At 34.4% G+C, this 20,358-nt stretch overlaps 1 protein-coding gene across 1 annotated transcript in view; it reads left to right on the forward strand.

Annotated features, from left to right (window-relative positions):
* Nucleotides 1-10,460: 10,460 nt before the first annotated feature.
* Nucleotides 10,461-20,358, forward strand: part of lmx1ba (LIM homeobox transcription factor 1, beta a) — a 62,021-nt gene continuing 52,123 nt past the window's right edge. Inside the window, exons 1-2 of the mRNA XM_051110140.1 lie at nucleotides 10,461-10,913; nucleotides 12,168-12,354. Of these exons, the coding sequence (XP_050966097.1) occupies nucleotides 10,847-10,913; nucleotides 12,168-12,354 (254 nt within the window). The 5' untranslated portion in view covers nucleotides 10,461-10,846. The remainder of the gene's footprint in view (nucleotides 10,914-12,167; nucleotides 12,355-20,358) is intronic.

Genomic DNA, 20,358 nt, shown 5'->3' on the forward strand with positions numbered 1-20,358 from the left:
CAGCCGTTTAATGTGTATCATCCATCAAGTCATTGTTTTGCCTCTACATGAACCTGCTGTGTGTTTGTCATTTGCGTTGTCAACTGGTTTAATTTTTTTTTTCTTTTATAAATGTGATTGCCATTGTTGAATGCTGGTTAAATTTTGTGCTTTATTGTTCTTAAAAGTTTTCATTACTGTCTGAAAAGTTAGTTTCTTCATTAGATTTGGAGAAATGTAGTATTACATCACTGGATCCTCTGCAGTGAATGGGTGCCGTCAGAATGAGAGTCCAAACAGTTAGTAAAAACGTCACAATAATCCACAAGTAATGTTTTTATCAGCTGTTTGCACTCTCATTCTGATGGCACCCATTCACTGCAGATGATCCATTGGTGAGCATGTGATGTAATGCTACATTTTTCCAAATTGTTTTCGATGAACAAATAAACTCATCTTGGATGGCCTGAGGGTAAGTACATTTTTAACAAATTTTCATTTTTGGATGAGCTATTCCTTTAACAGTGTTAAATATTTGTGCACAGTAGCAAGGCATTTCTTCTTGGCACATCTTACCCCTATTTGTAAGCACAAACGGGATGGTTTTCGCCACAGAGTAATTCATGTTTACTGGAAATCTGTCTCTGTTTTGGGTTCACAAACGCTCTGAGCTTCCTGTGGCCGTTTGACAAGTCACTTTATTTAGATTGAACATGCGCAACAAACCGCAGGGAAACTTTCAAGATGTCAAGCATAAAATCCCCTCAAATGCTGCAGATGGTTTTGGGCAATATGTTACTGTTTGTGTGGCTTTTAATGACTTCTTAAGAGAATGAGAAGTTGGACAAGAAGCACAGCAAAGCATGTTTATAGACAATGATTGAGCGTTTAAGAAACCACACAAAGGTTATTTCATTTTCTTTCCTAATCATGATATCTTTCTTCTGGTTTATGCTTCACTTTTAGTAGCAAGATGTGCGTTAAATGTGCATGCGTCTGTTTTTGCGTAATTTACCGAAAAGTTCCTATAAATAATAACTGCTTCAGGTTTTATAAGGCTCTGTGGCTCTACAAGGCTCTACTTGTCTCTCTTGAATTTCTACCACTTGAAAAATATCATGTAGTATGTCCTGCAAATATCTTTATTGGTATAAACCCTTGTGCACTATTATAAGACCCCCTAAGGCTAAAACTAGTCCCTCCAGAGCTGGATTCAGATCCAGGCCAAGATCTGTCAGTCAACTGAAGTAGAGCTAATGCTAAATTTATTGCAGCGTTCATTTCATAACTTTAGCCATTCAGAGCCGTGGGATTCTGGACGATCATAATGATGAAGAACAGACCGCAACGACCAGTGATTGAGGTAATTATTACTTATTTGTACTTTAGATATTGATGTATGATACATGACCTTTGTTTTAGACAAGTTTACATGGATTTTACATAACATTCACTACAGCTTTCAAATCTCATTATCCATGATATATACAGGTGCATCTCAAAAAATTAGAATATCATGAAAAAGTTCATTTTTTTCGTTTGTAACTTATTTCAAAAACTGAAACTTTCATATATTCTAGATTCATTACATGTAAAGTAAAACATTTCCAAAGTTGTTTTTGTTTTAATTTTGATGATTAGAGCTTACAGCTCATGAAAGTCAGTATCTCAAAATATTAGAATATTTCCTAAGATTAATCAAAAAATGTATTTGCAAAACAGAAAAGTTCACGTTTTTTAAAGTGTGTTCATTTATGCACTCAATACTTGTCGGCAGCACATATTACAGCAAATTCCTTGCTCCTAGCACAAACTGCAGCATCAGTAAAGTAAGCAATCAGCCTGTGGCACTGCTGAGGCACTATTGAGCCTTCAGATCGTCTGTATATTGTTGGATTGACTGTTTCTCATCTTTCTCTTGAAAATATCCCATAGATCCTTAATGGGGTTCAAGTCAGGCATGTTGGCTGGCCAATAAAGCACAGTAATATCATGGTCAGCAAATCACTTGGAAGTGGTTTTGGCATTGTAGGCAGGTGCTAAAGTCCTGCTGGAAAAGGAAATCAGCATTTTCATAAAGCTTGTCAGCAGATGGAAGCATAAAGTGCTCCAGAATCTCCCAGTAGATGGCTGCATTGACTTTAGACTTGATAAAACACAATGGACCAACACCAGCAGATGTCACGGCACACCAAATCATCACTGACTTCAGAAACTTCACACTGGACTTCAAGCAGCTTGGATTCTGTGCCTCTCCAGTCTTCCTCCAGACTCTGGGATCATGATTTTAACATGAAATTCAAAATTTACTTTTATCTGAAAAGAGGACTTCTGACGTTGTTTCTGTTTCAGAAGTGGCTTGGTAGTCCTTTTCCTGAAGATGTCTGCGCATGGTGACTTTTGATGCACTGACTCCAGCTTCAGTCCACTCCTTGTGAAGCTCTCTGAAATTTTTGATTCGGCTTTGCTTGTCAGTATTCTCAAGCTTGTGGTCATCCCTATTGCTTGTGCACCTTTGCCTACCCAATTTCTTTTTTTCCAGTCAACTTTGCATTTAATATGCTTTGATACAGCACTCTGTAAACAGCCACCCCTTTCAGTAATGACCTTCTGTGACTTACTCTCTTTGTGGAGGGTGTCAGTGATTGTCTTCTGGACCATTGCCATGTCAGCAGTCTTCCCCATGATTGTGGTTTCAAAGAACAAGAGAGAATTCGGAATTCATACTGTAGGGATGGACATTTAATAAAACTCTAATGTAAATATTCTAATATTTTGAGATACTGGACTTTTGACTTTCATGAGCTGTAAGCTCTAATCATCAAAATGAAAACAAAAAAAAAACTTTAGAAATGTTTTACTTTCTATTTAATGAATCTAGAATATATGAAAGTTTCAGTTTTTTAAATAAGTTACAAACAAAAAATGAACTTTTCACGATATTCTAATTTTTTTTAGATGCACCTGTATATACACTACCGTTCAAAAGTTTGGGGTCAGTAAGACTTGTAATAGTCTTTAAAGAAGTCTCTTATGCTCATCAAGGCTGAATTTATTTTATAAAAAATATAGAAAAAAAACAGTAATATTGCAAAATGTTTTTACAATATAAAATAATGTTTTTTTATTTTAACATACTTTAAAATAGAATTTATTCCTGTGATGAAAAGCTGAATTTTTATCAGCTGTTACTCCAGTCTTAAGTGTCACATGATCCTTCAGAAATCATTCTAATATGCAGATTTATTATTAGAATGATCAGTGTTGGATAATATCAACAGTTGTGCTGCCAAATATTTTTTGGAACCTGTGATTTTTTTTTTTTTTTTTTTTTTTTTTTTTTTTTTTTTTTTCTTCAGGATTCTTTCATGAATAACAAGTTTAAAAAGTACAGTGTTTATTCAAAATATAAATATTTTATAACAATGTAAATTATTTATTATTAACTTTTAATAAACTTTTAATTATTAACTTAATACATCCTTGGTGAATAAAAGTATTAATTTCTTAAAAAAAAAAAAAAAGAAACAATAAAAATGTACTGACCCCAAACTCTTGAACGGTAGTGTATATTACACCACAAAACTTTTAAAACTTGTTTTTTTCAGCTTAACTACATCATATCAGCAGTCGGTTAGAATCCACTCTGCTTTAAAGAGCGTGAGCATTTAAATATGCAGAGGAGAAAACTGCAACCAGCATATGAAGAGCTGCATAGATTCTTTAAAATTTCTCCTGATGACAGCAATTGTGTTTCACATAGTAGGCTAATAATAGGCCTAGCATATGAATGTGGAATGACATGAGGGTGAGTAAATAATAACAATGCTTTTTTTTGGGGTGAGAAATCAATATAATTATTGTAAACTATTCATTTAAAATGCCAATTTCACTGTAAATGCTACAAGTTTGATCACAAACTTGTAGACTTTGTTTACATTAATGCAATAGTGAAGAGAACAGATTGTTGTGTTGGTGTGACATGTCAAAATATGATGTGCTTGACTCAGTTAACTACTGTATTGCCTCTGAACACTTCTGATGTGTAGTTTTGCCGTCATGGAAAGAAAGTTGGGCTTCCTACCAGACGTTTACAGCGCAGCACAAAGACCTCCCAGTCACATCAGCCTCTGAAGCGTGTGTCATTTCAGCTTTGATAGAGTCTTTTGAAGGCTGTTTTTCCATTAGCTTCAGAGGAACCTTTGCCACAGGACAATAAAACAAGTAAGGTTGTTTAAATAATGAAGCCAAACCATTAAAAAAAAAAAAAAAAAAGAAAGAAAAAGAAAAAGAAAAAGAAAAAACATCTAAACCAAAACTCTCTCCAGAGATGTAATAAAAGATTTGGCTAATCTGAACTTTCTTAACCTTTAGAACTCTTGGGGTGACAAAAATGGCAAATCATGCAATAGGTTATACTGAACTGAAAGATAAATGCAGTTTTGTTAATATTTAATTCAATACACTAAGAATTAGTATTAATTAGTGATCAAATTTAGACTGATTTGATGCAATGTCAATGTGACTGATGATTTTTGAACTTTAATATTATGGTAAAGAAATTTTAAAGTTAAATAGTTCACCTAAAAATGAACACTTGCTACAAATCAGACCATCCAAAATATAGATGAGTTTGTTTCTTCATCAGAACTGATTTGAAGAAATGTAGCATTCCATCACTTGCTCATCAATGGATCATCTGCAGTGAATGGGTGCTGTCAGAATGAGAGTCCAAACAGCTGAATAAAACATCACAGTTATCCACACCACTCAAGTCCATCAATTAATATCTTATTAAGCAAAAAGCTGCATCTTTGTAAGAAATGCATACATGTATTAATATATTTTGAACTTTAAGCTGTTGCTTCTGGCTAAAATATGAGCCCATAATCCTTAATATTGCTTTCTCTAGTGGAAAAGTTGCCTTGTCTGAATCAGGAGAGAAATATGTACAGATCAAGCACCATTTCCAAGAGGAAAAAAGTGAACCGTTTGAAACAAATATGTCAATGTATTTCGATGTGGGAGAACAACAGGTTTTTTTTTTTTTTTTTTTTTTTTTTTTTTTTTTTTTTTTTAAATACTGGAAGCGGTATTATGGATTATGGACAAATGCATAACTTTTCACTTCACACCCAACATTAAATGATCATCTGGAGTGGTTTGGATTACTTGTAGATTATTGTAATGTTTTTATATCTGCTGTTTGGACTTTAATTCTGACGGCACCCATTCACTACAGAGGATGCATTGGTGAGCAAGTTATGTAATGCTACATTTCTCCAAATCTGATGAAGAAAAAAGAAACTCATCTACATCTTGGATGGCCTGAAGGTGAATACATTTTCAGCAAATTTTCAGTTTTGGGTGAACTGTCCCTTTAAAACATTCTAGTAACTTTAGCAGTCCAAATAAATTTCAGCTACACATGGAATAGCAAACATAAACTATAGTCCTGCTATTTCTGCATATATGTGCTCTGCTCACAGCATGTGAATTTTATGTGCACATATAATATCTGTATCTTGCACATTTGCTGTAATGTGCGATGTAAAACAGATTGTTTCTTTTTTTGTTATTGTTTGTTTGTCTATTTCTGTAGGCTCAATTCTTAGATATATAAACTAAAAAATGCAAAATAATTTTATTTATTTCCAAGTTGACCAATGGATGCATACATTGTGATGAGACCATAATGTAGCAAACTACTGCAGTTTCACTTAGTATTTTAATACAGTATGTACTCTCCATTATTCAGTGGACTGAGTAGTATGTTGTTCTGTACACAGTCAAACTTGTAAAGTAAAAAAAAAAAAAAATAATAATAATAATAATTTAAATTTATTAGTTTAAACCAGGGGTCACCAAACTTGTTCCTGGAGGGCCGGTGTCCTGCAGAGTTTACATCCAACTTTCCTCAACACACCTGCCTGGAAGTTTCAAGTATACCTAGTAAGACCTTGATTAGCTGGTTCAGGTGCCTTTGATTAGGGTTGGAGCTAAACTCTGGACACTGGCCCTCCAGGACCGGATCTGGTGACCCCTGGTTTAAACAGTTTAAATTATTTTGTTTTGCATCATATTGACATATGGCCAACACAAATTTGTTGTCGCTGAAGAAGGTTTAATGTGAATTAGCCGCAGATCCTGTTGCCTTACGGAACCTATTAAACGTACCCACAATAAACAGTTTAAGAGCTTGGTTTGTTTTCCCCGCTTGTTAAATGTATTTACATCCAATATTTTCCATTTGGAAGAAAACATGCGTCACATAAGTGGAGATTACATGAATTAGCTTTAATATCGTAAAAGTCATTTGATCAGACATGCTGCTCTTTCAGGAGGGTTTTTAATGAAGCTCATTGGGAGGTTTTCCTGAATTAACATTCATACCAAACATCCTCAACTTAATATTCGGAGTCCACTGGTTTCCTCTCATAACATGTTGGCAGATGAGATAGAAGCGTAAAGTCACAAAACATGCTAGATATAAAGCTGATAATGGCTTCAAGAAGAGCTCGCACATGTACTGTGGTCTGCTTGTTGAGAAGGTTTGATTCATTTAAACTTATCTGATTCTATGTTTATTTACATTTTTGCATCTCCAGGTTTGTAGTTTAGGACAGTTTCCTGAAATGAGCATCACTATTAACCAGAATAAGACCAGACTGTCTTTTGACTTTTGACACAAATCTGCAGGTGTGTATGGCTGTCAGATTGATAAATGGTGCTATTAATAAACCACTGTTATGAAAAGAATTTGCTCACAATTACTAACTTCATTCTTATCTGTAGGATATGAAATGACAGTGCTTTACAGAGTTGGGGAAAATTACTTTTAAAAGTAATGCATTACAATTTTGCATTACTTTTATAAAAGTAACTAATTACGTTGGTTACTTTTTATGGAGAGTAATGTTACATTACTTTTGCATTACTTTTTGAATCTGGGCAAGGCTTGCTTGTTTGTAAAAGTATGCCTCGGGCCGAAGAAAATGTAATTTTTTTTTTTACAGTTTGTACAGTAGAATGCAGGAGAAAAAAAAATCATTTTTGCTTATTAGTATGGTTGCATTGGATCATTAAAGGACAGCAGCAAAGACATGGTTAATAAGATGAGATGAAATACAAGGCTATTTGTGTTAATATTTAATTATTGCAGGTTTGCTTCATATTCTGAGTTTGCATTTCACAGTTTTTATTCTTTTTTTTGAGGAATACTGAATCTGTTTTTGTACAAGTGAGATGAGTGAATTTAGTCACATTAAGTCTAAAACTAAAGTAAACATCATGTTCACACTGACATGAGAGCTGTCAGTCAGTAAATGGGAAAATAATGTAGCTTGCGTTACATATTTGAAAAAGTAACTGTAAATTTGTAAATTTAATTTGTGTTACTTGTAATGCATACCCCACTGGTGCATTATGACAATCTTTGGTCTTTCTTCAAATTATTCAGTGTTTTGAGTCATGGTTCTAATGACTTAAAACAGAAAAATATATCCCAAGAGTTTTGCATTTCTTTCATTCGATATCAAATGCAACAGGACTAAATATCCAATTAGATTTCAATGCAGATGTTTTGAAATCATGCAGTAAAGAAATCATGTAAAAATTATAAGCAGCATGAGATGGAGAAAGATGACTTCCCACCTTAGTTTTTACCTGAGATGGCATTAAAACTTGTCTCAACACATTTAATGAATGGCTACGCTCTTCTAAATTTGGTAATTTCACCCGAATATTGCCATTTATAAGATTTAGTAAAACCGGTTTTGAAGATTAGAGAGGTTAGCATTGTTATTTTTTTAATGTCAAACTTATTATAGTTATTAATAGGGTTATTATTCAGTATTTTAATGCAGGGGTGCTCAACCCTGGTCCAGGAGATAGACTTTCCTGCAGAGTTCAGCTCTAACTCTGACCAAACACACCTGAACCTACTAATTAGGATCTGAAGGAGCACTTGATAATTACAGACAGGTGTGTTTGATTAGGGTTGGAACTAAACTGCAGGAAAGTCGATCTCCAGGAACAGGGTTGGACACCCCTGTTTTAATGAATTAGATGAGCATTTCAGACCAATAAGTTCAATAGCAGGACGATTGGCGCTAGAGGGCGCAAGAACACAATATGAAACAACGCAGCAGAGCTGTTTATGACAGACTATTGAAAAACAACAGGCGCAAGGAGTATTAATTATGTATTTACATAACTATAGTATTTATTTAATTATGCATGCATGTTGTTTATGCTGTTTTGTGTTTAAGTTTGATTTTAAAAGCGTTTATGCTATTGTCTAGCTAAATATGGCTGTACCTGTGAGCTTTTTTCCCCCAGAAGTAGCAAACTCAAAACAGAACAAAGTGAACGACTGCTGGTTTACACTGTTTATATAAAATCAGAACTAAAAGACTTTTACGTTTATTTCTAAATATACCGTTTACGGAAAAAATAACGAAGAAATTGGAAATGACCTGATAAGAGTTCTGAAGGTTTTGTGTCCGCTTACATGGCAGTTCTGACTTGAAACTCTTTAAATAAAGGGGTGTTCTCGGTAGGATGTATTTATTTTACATAAAAGTATACACTGATAAGAATGCTAGTAAAGATTGCGCGAAATTGACATTGGCGAACGCAAATCGCGTTCGCGGGAGGAGGTTACCATAGCAACAGAGAACGCTTTTCTTTTAAAACATTCACATAAACAAAAAACAGACTGGCTTATTATTGCCACTCCTGAACACACACACACACACACACATATATATATATATATATATATAATTATTATTATTATTATTATTATTATTATTATTAATGCATGATTGTTTACACTTACTGCATACTTCGTTCATCTTTGACGGCTCACTTATTCAGACACCAGGCCTGTTAAATAAGCATTAAATAAGATACTATTTTTAATACGTTCAAATATCCTAGTGATCATTAAAAAGGGGCATCTGCTTTAAATAATGCAATTTAATTGTCAGAAATAATTTTATTTCGTGTTAATGTACACAAATGTTTTATGTCGTGAATGAAAATGATAGTGATCTCGATTTATTTATTTTTTTTATTTTATATAAAAACATAATAAATATCTATAAATCATTCTTTTTCTCAGATATGAAGCGGGACGAATTAAATCTCCCTTATTTATCCTATATAAAACTTGAAAAAACATGGTGAGATGTTCAGGAGAAAGGCATATTTCGTCCGCATGAGAGAACGTAAATCAGCCTGTCATAATTAAAGAAGAGAAGAATACTAATGAGGAAAGTAATAAAGATACAAACTCCCCCTTTATCTTTCTTTCTTGTTCCTCGCAGGTTTATTGCTCCGAGATGTCTGTCTGCGAAATGAATTTGCGCAGATCTGAAACACAAAAGATTCTCCTTATGAATTTTACATGGATATTATGCGCGGAGAGATTAAATCAGCTTTTATCTGGGTCTTTATTAATCATGCAGATAATGTCACTTCATGAAGATAAAAGCGCAGTTTTCATAGCAGCTGCGCGAGAAATGAAATGATTCTTTGTTAAATATCTGACTCGAGCTTCTAAATATATTGCCTTGATTTCACAGCTGAATGCATTGAGAATTTGTTTATGACGAAAGCAATTCAATAAAACACGATAGAAAGCGGAAAATCGAATGTAAGAAGTTAATATTCGATGTTTAAGGAACAGACTGTCTTTTTAAGTTAAAAAGTTATTTTTAAAAGCTATAATTAATTATAGTCTGTATTTCATATTCAGGTAAATTATATAGAAAGGCACTTTTGTAGTTGTCTTGATATATACATTTTTGTAATAAAAGACAATAGAAACAAGAACAAAAATATTTTGAGAATTAATATGGTTACGATCCAAAATTACATGTTGATTTTTCTTGTTTGTTTATAGGTTTATTATTTAAAGTATGAAAATGAGTTTTTTTTAAATAATAAAACGTATTTTATATTTGCAGTCTAGTTTATAATATTAGACACAACCAATAATATTCCTAATCATCGTCATTATTTATTATAAAGTACTGTTTTCTTTGATGTTGTCGTTATCGCAGATGAAATCTTCATGATGAATTCGGTAACCTGTATTCGCAAATACTGTGGTCACACGCTGTGAAACATGAAAGTGTGTCGTTATTGCCTGAAGGAGGTTTTTCTACCTGATCTGACCTCTAAAAATACCAAAGTTGGAGTCACTTAAATTGTTCCAGGGATGAAATTATGTTTTTGACTTTTGAATGCAGATATGTCCATATGCGGTTTATTTTCTGCGAACCATTTTAATAGTGCATGACGTCCAGATACTTTTATATTAACAATTATTGCTGTCTGTTTGTCCTCAGAACATCTGGTGTTGTAGGCGGTTCTGCTGTGATCCAGCACCAATAGCATCACATGCAGCTCGGGAGAATGACGCGATCAGAGGGAGTTGAGCAGCTCCACGGACTCCTCAAGAGGAGCACAGGACTCGTGAACACTCAGTGAGGAGCTCACAGCTCACACGCACCTCCCGCTGCTGGATTATCAGAGCCGGTTCCTGGAGGATCTCACTTTAGACCGAGAACAGAAAGCTCTAGCTGGACGGTTTTATATTGTTTCTCTCGCAGGACCCCGTTGGAAGAACCTCAAAATCAAGCGTCGCTGATCGGCTGAACACCTCGTACTCTAAAAAAAAAATGTGTTTTGGTCTCGCCTTGTAGAATTAGCAAAGCGAGACTAGATAGTTTTATTTTACTTTTAGTTTCTGTCTCGTCACGGTCCGCCTGCAGTTGCTTCTACACTTCTTTTGGACATTGCAACAGGTCAGCAAAGAGTCGCTGTCCTGCAAACACATCAGTCCTGCCGTTTCAAGATGTTGGACGGAATCAAAATTGAAGATCAGTTCAGAACAGGAGCAGAGTCTCTGGGAGTGATGCTGGGTGAGTTTCACACCCTCACAGAAACAAATGATGGGTGAAATTCGCATCGAAGTTGCACTCGTTTCAGAAATGTAACATAAGTTAGTCAAAAAATTATAAGTCCAAAATATTACGTGACTGCAATTACAGTACTTTTTACGGGTCAGATTAGATAAATGTGCACTTTTCGTGTTTGTGCAGCGCCTGTAAGTTTATGAAAATGACACATACTGTTTTTGAAATTACACTACACTTTTAAAAATAAAAGTGCTTTGAGAGGTTCTTCACAGCGATGCCATAGAAGAACCATTTTTGGTTCTACAAAAAAACATTCAGCCAAAGGTTCTTTAAAGAACCACCTCGCAACAAAGAAACAGAAAGGTTCTTCAGATGTTAAAGTTTCTTAATGGAACCATTTAGACAAAAAAGGTTCTCCTGTGGCATTGTAAAGAACCTGTATTTTTAAGAGTGTACATGTTTGTTTTAATTATTATAACAACAACGTTGCGTAATTAAAAACATCTAAACAAAAAAAATAAATATTACATTTTTCATCAGTAGTATAAAAATGGAAACTAATGTATTTGTGTTTATCATTTAATCATTATCAGATTGTTATTGGTTTTCATCTACAAATCAGCTGTTTTAGGACGAATATTAAAATCAGTCATAAATTTGTAACAAAAAAATGTCATATTTTGTGTGGATAAAGGCATTTTTCTTTTGTTTCTATTTTTTGGTAATATAAACACAGCTGTATTAAATAACAGCAACCTAGGCAGAAAATATAATACCCAAATATTTAGTTTAATAGACGTATATTTTCAGTGCTACTTGCGTGTTCATTCAAAATTAATACAGTAGAAGTGTTTTTTCAGGTAACTCACAAATTAACCTTTTTTTTTGAAGCCAGTAATTTAGATGTAATAGTGTGTGGTAAATCATAATTAACATAAAACATTTTATTTACTTTTATTTGTATGATTCTTTTTTTTAATACAATTTCGTATATTAAATTAAATTGCTGAATCAGTCTGATTGCGTTAGGAGTTATTTTTATTCGACACTTTAAAAACAAAATACACATTTTTTGACGTAGCCTTAAAGTAACAACTGCGCATTTTCACTTAGATTATATTATGATACTTAAGGAAACAATATTTTTAGCAAACGAGTTTAGAAATGTATGTCGCATTTATTTGTTTATGTGTTGTATTTGTTTAAATTGTCCATTGGAAGTATATCTGATGTGCATTGGTTGTGTGTTGTCATCAGGTTCAGACTGTGTCCATCAGAGTGTGTGTGAAGGATGTCACAGACCGATCTCTGATCGCTTCCTCCTGCGGGTCAACGACAGCTCGTGGCACGAAGAGTGCTTGCAGTGCTCCGTGTGTCAGCAGCTCCTCACCATGAGCTGCTACTCCAGAGATCAGAAACTCTACTGTAAACACGACTACCAACAGTAAGGGCTGATTCATTCATCTCGTGTCATGTGTGTCTTCTGTTACGCTGCACGAGTTTCGCTTTTTTAAAGTGTGTGTTCAGTGTGTGTTTATTGAAAATGAACATTTCGAAGCAAGTAATTAAAATTTTGGTTTTACTTTTTACACAAGGATTTTATGGATAGACTATATAATATTCATCAAAATATTTTTGGTATTTTGATAGACTATTATTACTTTTTAGTGTTTTAGCATATGACAATGACGGCAATAAGAACAAGATTGCTAATTATTTTTTTTGTCTTTGGCTTATTATTAATAGTAATAGAATATTGTTTGCATTTTTTTACACGTATTCAATAGCAAACGCTGCATAAAACATAACAATATAGGCATAGATGCATTATTTGTGTGTGAAGTAAAAACAAACAATTCTAGCATTGCGAATTACGATAATTATAATAAAATGCACGTCAATAAATGATTAATATGTAATATTTTGCTAAAAAAAAAACAGTCTCGTTCTTACAGCCGTTTATGTTGTGTGTGCGTGTGTGTGTGTCAGAACAGTAGCCTCGGCATAAATCACAGAGCTCGTGGTGTGTTGTACAGTAAGTGAGAATCCAGTGTTCAGTGGCGGTCAACAGTTTCTTTTGACTTTTTTTTTTTTTTTTTTTTTTTTTTTTTTTTTTTTTTTGTCCAAGTCCTTTAAAAGCCTCTTCTTCACTGAAGGCGTCTCATTCGACATGACAGCGAGCAGTTTTTCACAAGACCCCGTAAGCAAGCAGAACTAGATATATTCTATCTATATATTCGTCTTTTCAGTTATTTTTAAGGGTGTTACATAGGCTAGTCTGGAATTCCTCTATTTTTGTCATGTCAAAGACCCAGACTTTATAATTCAAGAATTATAATTAAAAAGCCTCGTTTTTTGTTTTTATAATTTTCACGTAATGTACTAGTAGTTAACTTGTTAAATTCAGAGCTTATCTAGCTTTTTCACGTCTTTAGTATCGCATGTGATAACGTTTTATGAAAACGTTATTTCTGGAACGTTCAGTACACCCGTATTTTTTACATTGTATCATTTTGCAAACATTATGGGAATGTTACATTTGAATGTTCTCTGAACATTCTGAAAAAGTAGCAAACAAGTAGCACCAGATACATTTGAACAAACATTCTATTGCACCAGTGCAAAGTGCAAAATGCAAAACTGCAAACCCCAAACTGTATGAAGTGGCTTTAACAGTGTGTTATTTGTAAACAGCATGTTATTTGTCTCTTTTAAAGTAGCATTTATAAAGAAGTGATGAGGTACTTAGCCCTCCTAATTCACACCCAGCCTGCTTTTTATGACTCTCATTTAACAGAGATTAACAAGCACCACAGACAGCCACAAAACACACTCACACTCACACACCTCCACTCTCAACTTGTTCTAATTGACAGACGCACATGTAATGAGTCAAACAGTAAAGCTCTCTGTGCTGTCACTTATGGAGACGTTTCTGTTGAATAACTCATCCAGTGTGCTGATACAAGTCTGCATTTTTTTTTACATTAGAATGTTTATGTTTCCATGAATGATAAAACAGTAGATGTGGCGTTCAAAATGAAGTATTTGAACTTCCTGATTGTTAGGTGTTAGTGGAACGTGCTTGTGCTGTAGTTAATGCGATACATTTAAGTAAGAGCTAGAGGTGTGTTGTATGTGTTTTAGTGTCCACAGCACTGCAGACGCACATATTCCCCTTTTTTCGAGGGGACAGACAGTGATGTAATGGTTTTCAAATACGCAATAGCAGAAACATCCTCTGAACATTGCTGTGCTCCATGCTTGGTATGTTGAGAAAGCTTCTAGTTGGTGTGTTATAGGAAGAGAAAGGAGATTTTCTGCCATTCGTGGATAAATTTGTTTACTACTAAGTGAATGTCAGACATCCATCAAGCATCTAAGGGTGATAGCTGGAACGTGTGATGTTTTGTGTTGATTTCACACTCGGCTCATGACATGATACGGCATGCTGAATCATAGTAGTTTAAAAGCATATTTTGTCCCTTAATAGCCAAGATCATAGAGATTGTGAATTTAGTCCGTGTTCCTAAATTTACAGGAGTTTCTTTTCAGCAGTTTAGCATGAAAATCAAGTATGTTTAAGATTTTGATCTGACAGTACGGTGACCGTATGGAACTTTTTTTTTTTACTTTATTATAATTTCTGTACATTTGATTTGTTTGTGGTTTGTTGCTGTAAAACGGTTTATTGATAGGGATTGTGATTTTCTGCATGCACAATTTAGTTTTGACTTGAAATGCTCTAAAGAACAAGTTTTCCATAAACTCTAATATGGCAGAAACCCAATCCCAAAGGGGCTGTAAACAGAGCTATAGGCCTCTGTCTATGAGAGAGAATTTTTTTTGCCACTTTACAACCGCTGGTGGACCATTAGGAAACATATACATACACACAAAGTCTCTTTCAAACTCTTTAATGGCTTTTTTCGTGGCTTTGCTTTCTCTGCTCAATTCATTAAACAGTTTTGGACCATCAATGGTTTTGGTCAGATCTAGCAGAAGTTTTTTGTTGTAAGATACTGAGAGAAGGAATTGCTCAACTCTCCTCTCTCCACTTTCTATGTTTAGATTCTGCTCAGAGAAATATCTCAGTTTACAGAAACAACAAACACGCTTATTAGCCCTTCAGAAATGATGTGGGAATTAGACTTTGGCTTTTCTAGCCTGTTCCATCATTTGTGACTCAAGTACTTGTTCGCTCAAAGTTGCGGTTAAAAAATAGCAAACACAAGCAGGTCTTACAACTAATTTTTACTTTTTTACACCGCTTTTGCTCATTTACTTTTAATCAGCTGTTGAGGCAGTGATTTTTATTTGGTGGATGCATGACGTCGAACCTGTTGATGTTTTGGTTTTTGATGCATATATATATTAAAACACACTTTACATAAGTATTCACATTCTTTTTAGATGACCAGATTACTGTGTATAAAACATTAGATAATCTGTAGACATATTTTGAGTGATTCTCCTTATTTTGTGTTGACAAGCAGATTCCTGTTGTGCATATACTAGCAAAGCTTGACAAACATTTACATGTCAGCTTTCCAGTGAAAAGCTCATTTAAATATGAGAGAAAAGACAGTGCCATATTGTGCAGCAAAAACATTCACTCTTGTTGCATTGGCATAATTCATATGATGTACAAATAATTTAGACAATTCTCGTAATGTCAATGATACATTAAACAGCAGATATATACAGTATTTTAATATTCTAAATTTGAGATTATGCAAACAGTTGTAAAAGAGTTTGGTTTATTGAATACAGATATGATTTTAAGCAGGGTAATTGATAGGTAATTAAATTTACTAATGTGATGTTTAGGATTTTGCTGCTTGTCTCCAGCATGTACCTTATTCTTTTTATTTTAAACCATTTTTAGTGTAACAGTTTTGTGAGAGTGTGCACTAATGCATGAACAAGAAACGGTTTGCTTGGCAAATACAAACCGGAACATTTAGTCTGAGCAGATAAGCTGAAATGTGCTGGCAAAATTTGTTAAGAAACAATAACTAAACGAAGGATGATTTTGCAATATCCTATAAATGTGATAACGGATGTGTGTGAGCGCAGGCAGGAGCTGAGGGTGTGTTTGTGTGTTTTTCCTCTGGCTCATCGCGTGTGTGTGAGATCGTTCACTCTGCACACTCTGGCCTCCTTTGAGAGAGAGTGTGAAATACACTAAGATACACACACACAAAACCCCTCTGCTTCTTTCTTTCTTTCTTTCTTTCTTTCTTTCTTTCTTTCTTTCTTTCTTTCTTTTACACACACACACACACGCACACACATACATATATATATATATATATATATAAAATAAAAATATATTCATTCATTAATGTGTATACACATTTTTTTGTACATAATATAACCATGTATATCATATATATTTCATATATAATTATATATATTATTTGAATTCTTCATAGAGCATTTATTTAATTATTTATTTAGTTATTAATACTTATACTTAAAATACAATTTTGTCATTAGGCAAAAAATATATTAGTATTATTTTTTATTATATATATATATATATATATATATATATATATATATATATGAAATATATATGATATAAATATGTGTAAAAATATGAATTTTTTCATAGATTATTTATATATTTAATTACATATTTATTTATTTATATCCTAATATCCATTTATATCCATAAACTATATCCTAAGGCTATCTATATATTTATTTATTTATTTATTTATTTATTTATTTATTTATTTTATTATAATTTCATATAATATAATCATACTTGTGTGTGTGTGTGTGTATATATATATATATATATAATTTGAAAAATAATATATAATTTGTTAATAAAATATATATATATATATATATATATATATATATATATATATATGTACACACACACACACACACACACAGCCCTGTAGTATTTTGATTTACTTATTTTTTTCATTAATGGTTCAGTTTGATGGTCTGGTTGATGTTTGTGATGTGTCAGCAGTGCTTTTTGGAAACTATTGTGCGTTTAAAGACAGATTAGATTGTTTCATCAACTTTGCAGCTTTTTTTTGGCATTGGATGTTTTTGCAGAATTTATTTTGGTACTATTCTGAAAATGTTGTGTCTTTCTCCACATCTCTGTGTTGCCTCGTGTGTCTCTGTGGTTTTCTGGGCTGGAATGTCTGTTCAAACATCACCTCTCGCTGCTGCTGCTGTCACCCAGCTGTGAGGAGAGGTTGGCACAGCTCTGTCAAGTGCTTCCACCCAGGTGCTGTGTACCTGCAGGCCTGCTCTCGCACCCTCTTCTCACATTCTAGCCATGTGTGGAGAGCGGGAGAGCATTTGAGGAGAGAGAGACTCTCAGGAACATGTGAGAGTCTGCAGACATGCAGAAACACACGCGTCTCAGCAGCGGCTCAGTGTGGCACGTCTCACACCAGCACATTCCCTGTGATAACCCCACTTTTATACCACTTCTATGAGATCTTGCAGTTCTTTCTCTTAGACAGCAATGACATTTAGTGGAGAACAAGGCTGCATTTATTCGATCAGAAATACAGCAATGCTGTGAAATATGATTAGAATTTAAAATAACGGTTTTCTGTTTTTGTATACTTTAAAATGTAATTTATTTATGTGATCAAAGCTGAATTTTCAGCATCATTACTCCAGTCTTCAGTGTCACATGATCTTTCAGAAATCATTCTGATATGCTGATTTGCTGCTCAGGAAACATTTCTGATTATTATCAGTGTTGAAAACAGTTGTGCTGCTTCATATTTTTTGGTACCTCTGATACTTTTTTCAGGATTATTTGATGGAAAAAATTTATTCAAAATAGAACTCTTTACTGTCACCTTATATCAGTTAATCAACCAATCAAAAAAAAAAAAAAAATTAAATATAAAATAAAAAATAAATAAATAAAGAAAGTACTGACCCCAAACTTTTAGATGTTAGCGTATGTATTGCTACAAAAGATTTCTATTTTGAATAAATGCTGTTTTTAACTTTGTATTCATCATAGAATCCTGAAAAAAGTGTTTTTGGAACTTGAAAAAAGGTTCCAGAAAATATGAAGTATATTAAAATATTAAAAGCATTTTGCTTTACTGAAAAAATGGTGTAGAAGCAGAAATGAAGAAATTATTTATTTGTTTTACTGAATAGATATTATATAAATAAAGTGTAAAGTATGAATATTTTTATATGCAGATATATATATATATATATATATATATTCAAGATGACACATGACATATTTTTATTCTTCATATGTGACCCAGGACCACAAAACCATAAGGGTCATTTTTTTTTTTTTAAATTGAGATTTAAACATATTTAAACATAATAAATAAGCTTTAATTAATGTATAGCTTGTTAGGACAATAGGACAATATTTGGCTGAGATACAACTATTTGAAAATCTGAAATCTGAGGGTACAAAAAAAAAAAATTTAAATATTGAGAAAATCTTTAAAGTTGTCCAAATGAAGTTCTTAGCAATGCATATTAATGATCAAAAATTAAGTTTTGATATATTTATGCTGGAAATATCTTCATGGAACATGATCTTTACTTAATATCCTAATGATTTTTGACACAAAAGAAAAATCTATCATTTTGACCCATACAATGTATTGATGGCTATTGCTACAAAAATACCTGTGCTACTTATGACTTATGGTTTTGTGGAGATTTTAGTATGAAATCAGACATTCATCATCAAATTCAAGATTAGATAATCTGAGCTGCTGTCCACATTCATTTAATATCATTTCACATCTCATTTGCATTTATTTTTACTTCTCCAAAGGACTTTAGGAGAAACATACGACAGAGTTGACATATTTGAAAACTCCAGTTTTTTTTTGAGCAGTACATTTTTCCTTGCAGGCCCCTGAGCTCCTTCTTCTGCCGTGCACCACCCAGATTCCCTCTGTCTTTCTTGTGGTCTCTTCTTCCTATAATGGGATTAGCAGTATGACCCCCGTGTTTCCGCCCCGGCTGTAGAGCTGAGCTCCACACTTTTATCACTGACTGTGACACTGAGCTCCCCGTCGCTTTGTGCCCACCGGAAGCCTGTTCCCTAATCCACTTATTCGTGTGGAGAAAGAGGGTGAAGAAAGAGGCGACCGAACAATATGGAATAGAAGAGGAGGGGCTCTGAAAAAGCCCCCCCTGCAACTCTGTTCCTAAACCAAATAAGAGAACATGAGATTGATATTATGAGGCTTAAGACGCACACACGTGTGTTTAAGCTGTCTTTTGTTTTTCGAGATTTGAGCATGTAGGCATCATTTTCCGGTTTAAACTGCATAGTTTAACTACTAAATGCATTGTATACTGAATAAGCAAATCTTTTAACGTCACTTAAAGCTTTAAACATTTAAAGAGTTTTGGAGGTTTCTGTAAAGGCATGGTTATTATTAGAAATCTTTAACTGCAAAAGTTTTTAGTATTTTCAAAAAAATACTAGTTTTACATTAGAGCTACTGTCAGTTGATCTCACTTTCATACATTTTATTACAGTGAATCACGCTGTCAGAGATCTGTGTGCCATTTGGACTGTTTATGTTTGTTTTTCCTGTTGTGCCCATATTTGGTTCTTCCTGTCCTTGTTATGTCCTAATGGGTTAATTTGCTTCACCTGTCTGTGTCTGATTCACCACCCTTTATAAGTTGTTCTCAGTTCTAGTTCCGTTGTCCGATCTCAAGGTTATTTTGGTTGTGTGTTCGCCTGTCATTGTTGGAATTACCAGTTTGGATTTGATTAAGGATGCCTGTTCGTTTTACTCTCGTCGTTGTTCGTTTCCTTGCCACACGCAACCCGTGACAGAAGATCAGACCACAAAACTTTAGCGGCGTTTTCCCCACGTTTTCTTTTCGTTTTTTATTCAGTGTTTTATTTTCTGTTTTTTCACCGTTATGGATCTCCCTACCGTCCTCCTCCCTATCCTGGAGCAGGGGAATCGTTCTCTCGAGGACCACACTAAGGACTTTATGTACCTCGCCTCCATGACACACTACCCGGTCAGCAGCATTTGCTCGTTCTATCTAACTGGACTTAACCCGACCACACAAGCTCAGCTATCCGGAAATGGTCCTCGAGAGAGCCTCGCCGCCTATGTTGAGTGGGTGCTGGTGTCCAGCAGATCTTTCGTGGACCACGGAGGATGACACCAGCCCCACTCCAGACTCAGAATCCAGCCAACCATCACCCCGTTTCGCGGAGCATGAGTCCGAGCCCACCGTGGACGGAGAGCCAGAGCCCAGCGTGACCGAGTCATCGCCATGTGGAGCGACAGGACTGCGGATCGCCCAGGAGCCAGAGCCTCTCCTTTCTGACCAGGTGCGAGAGTCGGCCACAGAGCCTGCGACGGTGGACGTTCCTGATGGGCGTGAGGGTGCTGAGGACAGCACCGCCCACTGCACCACCGCTGAGGGTGAGCAA

The sequence above is a fragment of the Labeo rohita genome, chromosome 5, assembly GCF_022985175.1.
Source record: "Labeo rohita strain BAU-BD-2019 chromosome 5, IGBB_LRoh.1.0, whole genome shotgun sequence".
Lineage (NCBI taxonomy): Eukaryota > Metazoa > Chordata > Actinopteri > Cypriniformes > Cyprinidae > Labeo > Labeo rohita.